General features: G+C 39.0%; 1 protein-coding gene across 2 annotated transcripts; it reads left to right on the forward strand.

Annotated features, from left to right (window-relative positions):
* The first annotated feature begins 8355 nt into the window (after positions 1-8355).
* On the forward strand, positions 8356-15124 carry LOC307163379 (fucolectin-6-like). Of its 2 annotated transcripts, none has more exons than XM_079879406.1 (9): positions 8356-8484; positions 8668-8725; positions 9681-9745; positions 9949-10231; positions 12310-12443; positions 12524-12556; positions 14119-14398; positions 14577-14713; positions 14813-15124. In XM_079879406.1, exons 3-9 carry the CDS (start codon positions 9682-9684, stop codon positions 14815-14817), a joined length of 936 nt encoding a protein of 311 aa, XP_079735532.1. In that variant the 5' UTR covers positions 8356-8484; positions 8668-8725; position 9681; the 3' UTR covers positions 14818-15124. The 2 variants fall into 2 exon arrangements, with proteins under 2 accessions (XP_079735532.1, XP_079735533.1); XM_079879407.1 differs by having other exon boundaries at positions 8457-8484; positions 8671-8725.
* The last annotated feature ends 1370 nt before the right edge of the window (positions 15125-16494 follow it).

Genomic DNA, 16494 nt, shown 5'->3' on the forward strand with positions numbered 1-16494 from the left:
ACACATATGTCGTCATAAACCATGTTTACGTTGTAATACCCATGTCATTATACACATTTGTGTCCTCATAAACCAAGAACATACACACACTAACAGCAGGCCCTGACAGGAGGAGGACAGAGTTAAGGTACAGAGGACCTACAATTTCCACACTTTTATTAGCCCCGGGTCCAGTGGACCCGAACATCCTGTGTGTAATATAAATGTGTAGGGGGGGGGTGGGGGGTGTACAGTGTGTTTTCATTGAAAATGTGTTCTGATATATATTCCTCACAGAAAATGAGCCAAGGCCAATGAGTCTCAGTTTGAAAAAATAATTAATTGTATCATTTTTCTTTTGCTAAAAAATTAAAACGGACCTGTACACCAACAGACCCGAACACCATACAAGGGTTAATGATATCATTACTATTATTACATTGATCTGTGAATGCTACTAAAATTTACTGTTAAATCCTGTTAAACATGTTGTAAAAACTTCACACTAACAAAGAGTTTTGTATAGAAAATTCACCTTGCTTTGTAATATCATAATATAATGTGTAGGACATACATGAATGTAATTGGAGGATGTTTTGAGTTTATAACCCCAATCCAATCTCATGCGGAGCATGCTGGGAAATCCACTGTCCAGTTTCAGCTGTCAACAAAAATGGTTAATGTTATCCCAACTCAAAAACACCATAAATTAATTTTCATTTTACAATTTTAATTGAATTTACAGTTCGGCAATATAATGTTAATGTCGCTACAATAACAGACCGGCGTAGCCTTGGAAAACCCAGACAACTTCCGGCAAATCTAAATTTTGTCTAAAGTTGTCTGGAAGTTTGCCGAAATTTAGACTCTGCAAGTTAGTCTGGCAAAGAGCCAATTCAAGCCCATTTCTAATCCGTCCAAATCGCGGCACCAATCAGAAACGTTGAGGCGGGCTTTACATGATGACGATTCTGATTGGTTTCAGGTCTATCCAATTGTGCCTAGAGGCATGCCTAGCTGTCAGCCAATACATGGGAAAACAAAGTAACTTGCGTTAATTATTTGAAAAAGTAACTAAGATATTTTGTTGTAAATTTTAAAAGTAATGCATTACTTTACTAGTTACTTAAGTTCTTAGTTAAAGTAATCTGATTACGTAACTGATTACGTTTACTTGTAATGAGTTTCCCCCAACACTGTCCACCACGGAGGGGCTGATGCAAGGAGTACCAGATCCGAAAACCAGATCTGGCTGGTCCAGTAAGGCAAAACCATCAAGACCTGCTCCTCTTCCACCATGAACTTGCACAGTGTCTGTGTGAGTAGGCTCACTGGGAGAAATGCATATTCATAGAATGTGCATTATTCTGTCACAAAGTTCACTTATCTGGGTTCCACAGTCGACACCTCCAACAGTCTAGACTGCGAATTGGACATCCGTATTGGGAAAGCATCAATAACCTTCGGCAGGCTTAGCGAGAGATTATGGAAGAACAATTCACTGTCTCTCCACCTAAAAATCCAAGTTTACGAGGCCTGTATTCTCAGCAGTCTCCTGTACGGCAGTGAAACTTGGTGCTCCTACCGCAGACATGAACACCGTCTGAACACCTTTCACTTTCGTTGTCTGCGCTCAATTATTGGCATAACTTGGAAGGATCATGTTCCAAATTCGGCTATCCTTTCCATGACCAAAAGCACAGAACTCTACACTATGTTGCGCACCCGTCGCTTACGCTGGGCTGGCCACACCTACCGCATGGATGAAAACCGTTTACCGAAAGCAATTTTGTACGGCGAAATTGCTGATGCCCCTCGCCCAGTCGGCAGGCCGAAGCTCCGCTACAAGGATGTCCTGAAGTGTGACCTTCAGTCGTTCGGCCTTCCAAGCGAAAACTGGGAAACGCTTGCTGGTGACCGAGCAATGTGGCACGCTTCCATAAGATCTGGTGTCAAAAGATTTTGCCAGCAGTACAAAGACTTCCTTAACAGTAGAAGACTGAAGTGCCATACCAATCGTCGTTCTCGTTGCTAAGGGCTTGATTGATTGATTGAGACTAAATGTGAGCGTGCATTTACTAAATTCATTTGCGCAAAAAAAAGATTCAATATTCCTCAAAATGAATAAAGTCAGTAATGCAGAATCAGAATACTATGCAAACCTCCAATAACTAAATATGTTAAATAAAACATGCATTTTTATGCATTTAATCTCAATTTATTGACCAATATACTTGCTTCTGACCTTAGATAATTCAGTTAAACCAAAGGCAAAATAACGTTTCGGTTGCGTATGCAACCCTCGTTCCCTGAAGGAGGGAACGGAGACATAGTCGACTGAATGGGGTCATCTTCGAGCATGTTAGAACGAGCTTCACGCGAGTTGCATCACGCGCTTCGCCCCACTGCATGGGTATAAACACAGAAGCGGATGCACGCACCACTTGTTTTTCGCTGAGGAGCCAAGCGTAACTCGGATTCAGCAGTAGTCCAGCAATAGTGGCTAAGGGACTACATCCCTGTTCCCTCCTTCAGGGAATGAGGGTTGCATACGCAACCAAGACGATCCCTTTCATATGTTCACGATCGACGTATTCGACGTCAACTGAATGGGATCTACTATGGAAAGCGCCACTAGAGCTGCCACCTTCCAGTGCCTAGACAAAAGCCTGCTGAACGTCCCGCATCTTGAGGCGGTGATAGGACTGGGCTTAGGCCAGGGAAGTCACTGCTGTTCCGCAAGACCCGCTCAGTAGACATGGATAACACTGGGAAAGCGTGCCCTATCGATGGAAGGAAGGGAAGCTACGGAAGCCACATCCAGCCCGAAGGGGGGAAATGTGGGAGATACACATATGGACTGGGCGAATTATTGGGCAGTACAACATATGGAATGTCACTGGGATGACTCCAGCCTATAACAGGGGGGAGGATCAACCAAACAGTGATGGCAGAGAGGACTCTGCCAAGGGGAAGACACAGGCTCACCTCGGGGAGCCATACAGTGGAAGAATACAGATATGGGATCGCCATAGGGAGCACAACATTTGGACCCAGTCTGAATGGCACATGTATCCAGTCCATAGGAGGGAAATGGCGCAGCAAGCCGACACATCGAGCGGGGCTTACGGTGTTAACTCGCTTCAATGTGAAGAGAGCACACAGGAAGCATCCGGCTCGACACGTAGGCCAGAGACTCTAGCGAATGTGTTGTGTTGCCCAGCCCACAGCTCTACAAACATCTGTAAGCGAGGCACCTTGCACCAGCGCCCAGGAAGCGGCTACACTCCGAGTGGAGTGAGCTCGCAGTCCCGGGGGACATGGTACACCTTGGGATTCATACGCCAAGATGATGGCATCCACTATCCAGTGGGCCAACTTCTGCTTGGAGACAGCCTTTCCCTTCTGCTGGCCTCCGTAACAGATGAGGAGCTGATCTGAGGTCCTGAGGCTTTGCGTTCGGTCCACATATAACCGCAAGGAACGTACGGAACAGAGAAAAGCCAGGACTGGGTCTGCCTCCTCCAGGGGCAGCGCTTGCAGGCTCACCACCTGGTCCCGAAAGGGAGTAGTGGGAACCTTGGGCACATATTCCATCCGGGGTCTCAGGAAAACGTGAGGGTTAGCCGGCCCGAATTCCAGGCACGATTCATCGAACGAAAATGCGTGCAGGTCCCCTACCCTCTTGATGGAGGCCAAAGCAAGCAGGATAACTGTTTTTAAAGACAGGACTTTTAACTCAGCTGCCTGTAGCGGCTCAAAGGGAGGTCTCTGCAGTGTGGATAGCACCCGAGGTAAGTCCCAAGAGGGTATAGAGGGGTCACAAGGCGGATTCAGTCTTCTCCTCACCCCCCTCAGGAACCTGACGATCAGGTTGTGCTTTCCCACGGATCTCCCATCCACTGCATCGTGATGTGCGGCAATAGAGGCAACATAAAGGGTGGAGGGAGACAGAAAGCACGGCGCCGATCAAGCAAATTCGGGGGTCTTCTCGTTGAGAAGAACACCATTCAACAAATAAGTTCCACTTCAAGGCATAAGCATGCCTCGTAGAGGGTGCTCTCGCAGAAGTGATGGTGTCTACGACTGACTGTCGTTGTCGGGGGCTGTCGAGAGGAGCTTAAGTTCGGGGAAACCAGGTCCGGTTGGGCCAATAAGGGGCAACTAGCAAGACCTGCTCCTCTTCCTCTCTGACTTTGCACTTTGTCTGTGCAAGAAGGCTCACTGGGGGAAACGCATACTTGCGGAGGCCCCGAGACCTGCTGTGTGAATTTGAGGGTCTCCTCGGTCAGGGAATAAAACAACTGGCAATGAGACGAGTCCGGAGAGGCAAACAGATCTGTGCGGCCCCGAAGTGGTCCCAGATCAGCTGGACCGTCTGGGGATGGAGTATTTTAATAATTTCATAATTACTTTGTTCATTTTTAATATCAGAACCACCACCTAGTAGAACATGGGAACAAGTATAAGTGAAATGCAAGAATATTCTACAAAATGGTTATCTTTACTACTGTTCTTTGTAACGACACTGACTGTCCGGTCAGATGTTCTGAAGTAGCGAATCCTGATTGTTCTTCTCATGCTGACTTAATATGAACACGTACATGTTCAAATTCAGAAAGCCCTAAATGACTGGCCTGGTGCCACAATGGCTACAAGTGTCTACAAGCAGGCCGCTGGTTAATGTTTTACGACGACTTGATGAAATCAACGAACAGGCCCCTGTTGTTTCTCAAACTATAACCGTGCTGCAAGAACAACCCCTTTGCTGTGTCTAACGTTAATTCTTTGTGAACCGAAGGCAAATTACAAGACTGGCTCCATTCAGTGTCTAGGACTATCTGCTTCCCTCAGCAAAATTCTACGACGCCTCAGGCTGTTAAGGGAATTTGCCCACAGAACTACCTTTGTCTTTGCTGAGTGCCATTTTCAAATCAAACCCCCAACCCCTCACGTGGTACAGCACCACGGGATGCAACAGATGCCGACCATAAAGATACACACAGATATACACACACACATTGCCATAAACGGACTTCCACTAGTAAAATTTCATTTTACCAATATTACAAATGTACAAAGAGTGTTCCGGGTGATTTGCATGTTCCCCAGTGTGATATTAGAGTAGTTGTGTTTTTGAATTACAGTAATGTAATCTTAAAATACCTCTGTTCAACATAAGAATGTATCTCTATGTTTCTATCTGTGTCACTATTCGTTCTTGGTCTTGTTTTAATCTCCTTTGCACGACGAAGGAGATTTTTGATAAGAGACTGTGATAAATGTTATGGTTCCATGCGTTTTAATTCCCTGAGCATAATATCATATTTTGATGATTCCATACGAGGGTCGGGCTGCATTAACACACAAAAAGAATCTTCCCGCTCAAAAATCTCGGGAGATGATTTGCCCTCCCCGCAAAAAGGGGCAGGGACGGGATTCCCTCAAAAGACGGAACTTCCCTGTTTCTCACTCGCTCCCTCTCCGGTCAAACTTCGGGAAACACCAACTTCGGCTTCGGCCACCGTCTCCGGACGCGCACCTCCGCGTCACTCCCGACCTTTCTTTTCTTTTCTTTTCTTTTCTTTTCTTTTCTTTTCTTTACTAAGTTTATTTTCATATTAGCCTCTCCCTCCACAAGGGAGATGAACTCTGAATAATTTCTTTGGTAACTTCACGTTCGGTGAACCTTTAAATTCCCGCGACCGCGCTCGCCCCGGAAGACACGAAAGAACGCACAGCTCCTTTCCTCATACAAAGAGAACCATATGCAAGTATTGATTATTGATTTGATTCGATTGATGTGATTTCTTGTTGTCTCTCAAAGGTTACATGATCTGTGATTTTTGCCATAGCCTACTGCGATCTCTGATCGCACATTTTGCTTTCACTTTCTCCCTCTCTCTCATTCTCTCTCTCATCCTTTTCTGTCATTCTATCTTTCTCTAATTCTGATCATTTTATTCTCCCTCTCACTGTTATTCGTTATCTTGTATTGTTTAACTGTATGTTATGTACATAGACATATAATTGTGTATATTGTGTAGTTTGTATATTCTGTAGTTTTGACATTTATTAAAACCCTTAGTATTCTTGATTGATTCTGTCTGTCTGCTCACATTACGAAGTCAATGAATTGTTTTGATCCCAAGCTACATGCTTTATCTTGTTACTTTTCAGTAACCTAAATTGTATAAGGACAGGAGAATATAGTTTCCATGGCCAGAAACATAATTTTCCTGAAATTATAAGAAGTGATAACTTTATTGAGAAGTTGATAAGTTAATCTTACGGCCGTTTGCTGGACAAACAGATTGTTTGATAACTAAATTAATTCCATTAAAGTTATCTCATAAACTCGATCTGTACAGAGACTATTGATATATATTAATGACGAACCATAACCCGTTGTGGTGATCATTCATATATACAAGCGATCTGTTTTCAGCTTCAATAATTTTAATGTAACTGTAATATGCAATATATATTAATCATATTCCTGATTATTTATTAAAATTCCCTGCGTTTACATTACATCTTAGTCTCTTTTAAAAATTAGTTAATTGATAACAAAAAAGGCAGTTGTTTATAACAACACCCAAGAAAAAGGCTGAACAAAAAAACAAACAGCTGGTGGTCCTGCAAACCCACGTTCCACCCCTGCGGAAGAGCTGGCCCTGGGGTTGAATTTGAATTGACCTATTGTGAAGGGCATCCCAGGGGACAGCTCTTCCTTAGACCTACAGCCAGGGACCAGTAGCATCAACTCCTTCATTACTGGTAAATGAGCTTTAAATTCTCTTAGTACACTGTAAAATAAAATAAAAAAACTGGCACTAGAGATAGTTGCTTCAAAAGGAACTTCAGAGTTAGTGCTAATACATTATTTCACACAGAGTACAATTGCTGACCTTGCATAATATCTCTTATTGCAGGAAAAATATGACTTGATTACTGGCTTTTCTTTACAAAGAATAATTTAAATAAATCTGAAGGAACTAAGCTTATATGTCTTGTCTTTTATTAAACATTTAATATAATTTTTTTTACCCCCCTTAAAAAAAATGGAGTTCCACAATTCTGTCCCGTGCAGCTCTGCCACTAGATCGGTCCAAGTGCACAGGCTGGAGCCGGAGGTCATCATCAAGCTTCACCCTCACCAAAGGGCTCCTCTTCTTTCTGATGTGGCAATGTTGTGTAATATGGCACATGCAACAATAATGTCACAGGCCTTGTCAGGTGCAACCTCTCAGGCTTTTCAGACACTGAAATCTTCCCTTTAGTTGCCCAAAGGTCATTTCAATGCGTGCCCTCGTCCTGGCTAGAGCTGAATTGTAACAGGTTTGTGGTCCAGGGTTTGGGTCAGGGAATACATCATAAAATAGTGCCTGCAGGCATAGCCACTATCTCCAAACAGGATTCCATCATCTCCTGTATAATGGAAAAATGCAGTTCTGTTAGGATCAGCAAGTGTGTTAGGATCAGCAATATAACTCTGAAAATTCTTGAGTCATGCACAGATCCTGGCCATTTTGCTTCCAAATTTGTGATATGGAACATATAGTTATACACCATCTAAGAGAATTTAGTCAGTCCACTGCATACTTTTTAGATTTTTTTGAAATTTGATATAATATTACTAATCTGGAATATTAAGAATTGTAATAGAAACTTGCCTGCACATTTACATTGTGAACCCCCTTTCGGTTCACAAAATCCCCTTCATTGAGGCCTTGATGGGAACGTGTGCAGTCTATGGCACCAATCACATTAGTGAAGCCTGAGGGACACATACTGTAAGTCATACTGGCATTGTCATGATTGCATGATCTTCATTAAAAAGTGCTTTACAACCTTGGGTAAGTAGCTTGGAAATACCCCTAAAACAGCTTGTGCACCAGGTAGACTTTGCAAATGCACGACAGACAGGACTTTTCACCAAGTTCTCTCTCATAGTGTAAAGGAAAGTGCCACTTGCAAAAAATCTGCAGAGCAATGCAACCAGGTTGTTGCCGTTGTTAAAGCCCGACTCTGACGAGTCGAACATTTAATTATGTAAATGAGACCCTCATGAGTCTATCAGAAAACGATATCTATCAAAAAGTAGCCTACAATTGCGGTGCGCTAAAGGACTACCCGCATCAGCTCCGCTCGCCGCAATCTAATCTTGTAGACATGAAATGAGCTGCTCGCGAGCAGGTTTAAGCTTACGCACATGTTGCTATGACAGCAAGTCCAGGATGAGTCGGAGAACCAAACAAACCAAGATCATGCCATATCGCCAACAATCAAATCCAGCTAACTGAGTTAGCGACGTACAGAAACACACCCAGAACAGGGAAACAGATAAAAAACAAACATAACCCTGACAGTAATGGTCCAGTTGATATTTATTTTACAGATATCAGATAAGACTTATTTGGTTGGGAGGGCCTTAATTCAGCAATAAATAGAGCATCATTTCTGAGCACAATATTATTCAACTAGACCATCTTCAGACTGCTGGTTCGTATTAATATTTATATCTATGTTTAATAGGACATTTTTGTTTTGAAATGTTTTGATAGGGCATAATATAACTCATATGAATAATTTATTGGATAAAAAATAAGTATAGCAATTGTTTATAAACATGTATTAATATTGCTATTTGTTGTTTATATAAAAATGTATTATTTTGTTTAAAAGCAGATAACTGCTGAATTGTGAAGGTTTTCTGTGAGGTTGATACATTGACGAATTCCAGGTGAGTTGAATGTTTATGCACTCTCCACACCGGGAAAACAGTATAATTGGAATCCATTAGTTTTCTTCTTATTATTTTTCCCTAATGGGAGTCAATGGCAGCCATATGAACCGTAAGTAGGAAAATTATAAAATATGGCACACTTGCAGTGATGGTAAAGAGAAGTACATTTTTTTTTTTTAATTTTACATTCAAATGGTTATAATTTTTTAAACATTTGATCTAGAAAATTAAAACGTAATACATCTGATGCTGATCACATTAAACATCTTACATCAAGACTCTTTTCAAGAATTTTGAAAAGTACAGTATTCTGGTTTTTCACTGCTCCTTAAAATTTTGTTCAAAATCTAAAAAAATGATATTTGGACCGATATTTGGAAATTACTTAACATTTATTTTTATTTTAAATGTATATTTGTTCAAAAGTGTACTTAACGAGGTCAACCAAAAATTGGTTCAGAGGCTGTATCTCAGACAAACTTTGATCAGTCGAAATGAAAACTGGTACGTTTAATCGGAATCACGATCTAAAAACGAATCTAAGGAATCTGAAAGGAGGAAGTTAATTATTTGTACAGCAATGATTTAAGCACAACAAAATAACAATACAGTTCCAAAAGAAAGAAAAGAAAGTTTTAGTTAACTATAATAACCGTGTAAAGTTTTACCAAATTATCTTAATATCATGGGCGTAGAAGATAAAATAAAATAAAAATAGAGCAAACTCAGCAAAGGCATTCAAAACAGCGCCTGAGATCCGCCCTCAAAGTTACTTGCGTTTCACGTTTGATATTTGCGTTTCAGATCGTTAAAATAGGGCCCATGGGGTTCTTCTATATCATTTTATCATTACAATAGCAATATATATGTTTCTTTGTTTAAATGAGGAGGAGAAATTGAAAATGATTCCTTCATATGCTGATATGAGATGTGTTGTTATGTCTTATATCAGGATGGACATGCGTGTGGTTTTGTTTCTAACACTTTTTACTGGGATGTGCGTCGCTGATTCCAAAGGTACGTTTAGAATAATACAAGTAAAAATGCCTGGATTTAAAAATCTCTAACCATTGTGTATTAAATTTTGATCAGATTGATTTATTAAAATTATACCCTGAAATATGGTAATTGAAAATGTGTTTTATTTATTTATATGTATTTGTAATGCTTTGAACCTGTCTTATCCTTTATTTTATTCGATTTCATATCATCTTGAACAGGGAATCTTGCTCTTAATGGCATGGCTGTGCAGTCCTCCTTAGGCCACCCACAGGGAGATGCTCAACATGCAGTAGATGGAAACAGAGAATCAGATTACAAGAAGGACTCATGCACTATCACTAAAACTGAGTTTAATCCATGGTGGAGAGTTGACCTTGGAAATGTCTACAGTGTAAGCAACGTTACCATCACTAATCGTGGAGACTGTTGCAAAGACCGCCTTAGAGGAGCTCAGATTCGTATTGGTAACAAGCTGGACAACAACGGAAACGACAATGAGCTGTAAGAAATGTTTCAATTGTTCTGTCATCTTCCCATGTTTGTGATGTTCAGTCTGGTTTAATAAAACAGGAGGCAAAATTGTAACTCCACAAATCAACCACTCATCGAGCCACAGCCATGGAGATGTGCTTGAACATTTTATTCAGATTGTGATTAGACATTTGTTTCTTGTAGCAGTGCTATCCCAGCTAGAAATGTTTTGTTCTAAAAACATTCTGAGAACATTACCATGAATTTCTAATAACGTTTTCAGCGGGTAGTTTTATTTTGGTTCCCAGAATGTTCTCCTAAAATGTACACAGCAAAAACTCCAGTGATAGAAGTTAATGAGATAATTAAGTGATTAATTGAGCGATGAGTGACCATTATTGAAGACACCTAATATTAACAAGCAGAATCAATAAAGGATAAAATCACTATTTTAAGTCACCATTATGGTGATCAGTGTTTCTTTTAGTTGGGCTCTTGACCCTTACATTTTTAACTTTAGATTTTGTTTGGCTGTTGTAACTGAGTTATAACTCCCAGATGAACAAAGAGAAAAGATGATCAGATGTTGTTGGTTATGTTTTAATATAATCATCATTTGACCTGAATCACAAAACTCATTTAGAGCCTAATCTCTGACTTAGATTTATATTGTTGATTATTACATCATCACAGTGACTCTACAACACAAGATCCAGAAATTTGTATATATTCCAAAAGATTTCTTAAAAGTTGTTTAGAAAAAAAAAAAATTGTTTAGGCACACACAGACATCAAGAATGAGTGTATGAATCTCAACAATGGTGACAAACAAAATATTTAATTAAGAAAAGGAAATTACTAAGACAATTCAGATCATAATTTATTCATAACGCAATGTATGATGGGAGCCATGAATGAGTTTTGATTGGTGGCACCCAGAATGCACTGCAACATGCTTTATTATTGTCACTATTGTTGAGATTCACAGGCTGAATCTTGATGTCTATATGTCTAAATAGGATATTTTGAACAGAACTTTTAAGAAATATTTTGGATTCTACAGAAAATGCTACAAGTCATATGCTATAAAATCACCAGGCTGCTGCAATCAACAAGGCAAACCTAACTCTCTAAACTTTAGTGGTCCGTTGTAAGTCACTTTGGATAAAAGCGTCTGCTAAATGACTAAGTATAAATTAGTTCAGTGATTCAGGTCAAACGATGGTTACGTCAAAACATAACCAACACCACCTGATCATCTTTTATCTTTGTTCATCTGTCAGTTATAACTTAATTACAACAGCCAGACTAATTCTAAAGTTAGTAGTTTAAGGGTCAAGAGCCCAACTAAAGCAAACACACATCACCATAAGGGTAACTTGAAATTAGATTTTCTCCTTTGGTTCTCCTGATATTCTGCTTGTTAATATCAGGTGTCTTCAATAATGGTCAATCATCACACAATTAATAACTTAATTATCTCATTCATTTAAACACTATTCAGTTTTTATTTAACACTCATATTTTAACACTTTAACCCTTTGAGTGTGGAGTCAAATAAACTCCCAGGAGAGTTAATTTAACACGGGAGTTTTTGCTGTGTAGGATAACATTCTCTAAAAACATCTCAAAATGTTACATTTAAAATGTTCTTGCTTTGTTAACACGTCAAATTACAAGAACGTTTTATAAAATACATTCCGTCATCTCAGGCCTCAATGATATCCTCAAAACATTTTGCGAATGTTGATTTGATAATGTTCCTCATTTGTTATTATGGAACATTATATAATATTTTATTTCAACAACATTCTCAAAACATCCTCAAAATGTTCCAGTTAAAACGTTATATCTTAGTTTACATTTAATCTTATAGAAACATTATTTGGAAAGAGAAAACATCCTTAAAACATTCTTTGAACATTACATTCAAATGTTTTCCTTAAAACATTAACCAAACTTGTAGGGAATGTTAGCCAACATTCTGAAAACGTTCCCTGCTAGCTGGGATACAAAACCATTTGATTTCAATACAGCTGAATTGAATTTGTTAGACGTGTGAATTGTAGCTTCTGGTTTTCATTTTAACACTGTTCATGTATTTGCAGGGTTGCAACTATTCTCACTGCTCCTGATGGCACACAAACATTTTCATTTGAGTCTGTTAATGGCCGATATGTCAACATATTTTTACCTGGGAATGATGAAATCCTCACTCTGTGTGAAGTCGAGGTGTTTGCAGGTAAGGGACAGAGAGAAGACTGATTGAATTTGTTTATGTACTTATTAATGTGTGTGTAACTTTTATTATTTTATCAACAGTAATGGACACACCATCATACATTTGTGGTCCAAGTGAGTGCTCTTCATTACTTTCAATGTTGTCGATAGTGCATGTATAATATTCTTACTGAACATTTGGTAACCAATAAGGGATAATGTACATCAAAATGGATTTTATCGCAAAATAAACCCGACAGGGTGATCAAGACCCCGGCTTACTACATGGCTACTAGCCACAAAAGAAATAATTTTGGACACAAAATATTGTTTTGAGTTGAAATATTTTATAAGCTCGCTTGTAATAAACGCAAAGCTTCTGTGAAGAAAAAAATATTCCTAGCAAGACAAACATTTAAGGGATATTGTACAGTCATGTAAAACAAATAAATGGTTATATGGAGTTGAGTACTTTTATTATCCCCTTAGGGAAATTTTGTTGCTTGCGTTTCACATACTCACATACACATACAGCACCAGCAATACACGTCACATAATACGAAAAAAGAGAATGAAAGACAATAATAATAAGATACACAAAATCATCACTGAGACCCGCTCAGTACGCAGCTGCATTACCTTTGTTCAACAATTTGACTGCCTGTGGCAGGAAGGAGTTTTTCCCCCTGTTTTTAAAAATCGCTGGCATCCTGAACCTTCGCCCAGAAGGTAATCTCTCAAATTGATCAAAAAGAGGGTGTCTATTGTCTGCTGTGATTTTTGTTGCTTTGCTGAGGCATCTGTTAAGATAAATTTGTTCCAAACCTCTCAAGGGGATACCAATTAGTTTACTCGCTGTACTTAAAACTTTCCTAATTGAACTCTTTTGTTTCACTGTGGCATTTCCAAACCAACAAGTGATACAAAATGTAAAAACACTTTCAATAAAAGAATTATAAAAAAGTCTGAGGACTGAGAGACTTATATTAAATGACAACATCTTTCTAAGGAAGTAGAGTCTTTGCTGTCCTTTTTTGTTCACAGCCTCTGTCCATTTATCCCACCTCAGTTTGTGATCAAAGATGACCCCAAGATATTTGTACTCTTCAACACTTTGTATTGGCTCTCCTTTGATAGTGGTTACACTCACTGAAGACTCCTTCCTAAAATCAATGCACATCTCCTTTGTTTTTAAAATATTTAACTTAAGGTTTGACATGTCACACCAAGAAATAAATTCATTTAAAACAGGTCCATGACTGTCCTCGTCCCCCTTTAGGAGACTGACTAGTGCAGTATCATCTGCAAATTTGATAAAAAATCTGCCTGAGTGTGCACTTATACAGTGATTTGTATACAATATGAACAATTGGGGTGAGAGGACACAGCCTTGTGGGGATCCGACATTAGTAATTTGTTTCTCCGACATTGATCCACCCACACTCACTCTCTGTACTCAATTCCTTAAAAAATCCCGCAACCACATAATCAGTCCCCCATCCAAGTTAAACTCTGTGGTTAATCTTTCGACCAACACAATTGGCAATATTTTGTTGAATATGACATATGATTTGTGATGAAACGTGTAAAAATAGTATAACATAGTTTAACATTATTTGGCCCATTTTACTGGGATTATACTTTAGCACATTAAAGTAAAAAAAAAAAGTTATTGTTTATTATTTTATGTTAAACAGGGAATCTTGCTCTTGGAGCCACAGTTGTTCAGTCTTCCACAGTCGCTGGAGGAGTAGCTCAAAGGGCTGTCGATGGCAACAGGAATTCAATTTGGGGTGGTGGGTCATGCATTCATACTAATGCAGACAGAGACCCCTGGTGGAGAGTTGACTTGGGGTTAGTCTACAAGGTAAACAGGGTTAGCATCACTACTCGTGGAGATGGTGGTGCAGAGAGGATGAATGGAGCTCAGATCCGTATCGGCAACAGCCTGGAAAATAATGGCAACAATAATGAGCTGTAAGTATTGTCTCTCTTTAATAATTACACAAATGGTTATAAAATGAGTAAATAAGATAGCATTCATTTGAATAAATACTTTCAATACAAACTTGCCTTTGACAGAAGTATATTTGATATGCTTCTTGCAGTTTTGATTCGCCCCTCTCTATTTCTCTGTTACTCTGTGTCTTCACAGGGCTGCAACTGTTGTGTCCATCCCAGCTGGAGAGACAAAAACATTTGAGTTTAAGCCTATTAAGGGGCGATATGTGAACATTTTTATACCTGGGCGCAATGAACATCTCTTACTGTGTGAGGTTGAGGTGTTTGCAGGTGAGCAATAAAAGGAGAGAGATGGTGTGTAGACATTTGTACTATTTACACTATGTGCATGTTGCCTTAATGATTTTCCTTTTCTGATTTCATTGCCAGATTAAGTGGAATGAGAGGATGTTACGCCACAGTCCACTGATCCTACAAGCAAAATACCAAACTACTGTTTTCTGAGCAATACTAATATTGCACTTTTTTCATTGTTTTCATTTGATCTATATGCACCTTTTATCCTTAAGATAAATGATAAGTTTCAGTGCATATTCAGTAAAGGTTTGTAATGGTTTTAAATCACCTGATTCTTAACCCGTTTGATCCCGGGGTTTGTGTATTTGCCCATCTTTCCTTTTCTTTCTGCTTTCTACATCAATAAATTACTACAGCATTGCATGTTGTATTGTATGTTTCTGGATCAAAAATTTGGATATTTACAATGAGGAGGAGGTATAGTGTTACATAGCTACCCATCTAGGGTTGAGGAGCTGGTAACAAAGTAAAGTATTACATTTTACAAAAAAAGAGAAAGAAATAGTAAACCATGGAGAGAACGAGGATTTCCAACCTTCTGTCCCAGAATCAACAACACAACCACCAATTCAACCAATATTAACTTTCAATTTTCTGTTATAAAGAGTAAAAAAAGGCACAAAAGCAACAATAACCAGACCAGAAATATCAAAAAGAATAATAATGAAATTAGGGGTAAAAGCTTCAGGGGAGAGCCTGGCCAAAATAACAAACAATACAAAAACTAACTACCCCAGAAATCTCTCTAAATTACCTGGAGAAAGATAATTCAGAATAATAATTTACATAACTGTTCCCTTTCTCCCTTGTAAGAAAGAAAAAAAGAAAAAAAAAAGAAGACGTTGGGATATCTTTCAAGCAGAAGTTACTCTTTATTGAGGACTCGCTGTAGTCATCCAAGTCTGACTATAGCTCAGCACAGAGTTTATACCTTTCAAGGGGAGGGATACATAGAGGTGGAGACAATCTACACTGTTAAAAAAAATTCCGTTAAAAAACGGAAAAAGTGCTGGTAATTAATTACCAGCACTTTTTCCGTTATTGTACGGGCACTTCCGTAAACCTTAAAACGGATATTTCCGTAGATTTACCTGAGTTTTTCTGTACCATTGACGGACACTTCCGTCAAACCTAAAATGGAAAATTCCGTATTTTCCGTAAATTTTTGCGTTATTGTACGGACAATTCCGTAAACCCTATAACAGATATTTTCCGTAGATTTACCTGACTTTTTCTTTACCATTTACGGACACTTCCATCAAACCTAAAATGGAATATTCCGTATCATTAAAGTACTCGATCCGTACCATTTACGGACACTTCAGTCATCCTAAAATGTTTAATTCCGTACAGTTCTCTATACCGTTTATCATCAATAAAGCACAAATGTAGAATCACAACAATTATTTATTTCCTTTAACAGCTGCCAGTGCTTTAAAGTGATTGCACTTTTTGTGGTGAATGAATTGCAATATTTACATTACAACCATTAAAACATTCAGAACATCACAACCATTAAAACATTCAGAACATCACCTTCACATTCAGAGCAGTTTTACATACATAAACCAGCTGTTCTCTCAAAGAACTACAGCCATGTCCTTTAACAGGGAGCTGCCAAATCTAGCAACTTTTTAGCACCCACAGGCTGACAGGCATTAATTAATGCCTGTTGGATTTGTTAAAGACATTGACAAAATAAGACAATAAAACTGCCAGCATTGCTGTTGCTGTCTCACCTGTCAGTGCAAAAT

Source organism: Squalius cephalus, assembly GCF_949319135.1.
Source record: "Squalius cephalus genome assembly, chromosome: 8".
NCBI classification, from domain to species: domain Eukaryota; kingdom Metazoa; phylum Chordata; class Actinopteri; order Cypriniformes; family Leuciscidae; genus Squalius; species Squalius cephalus.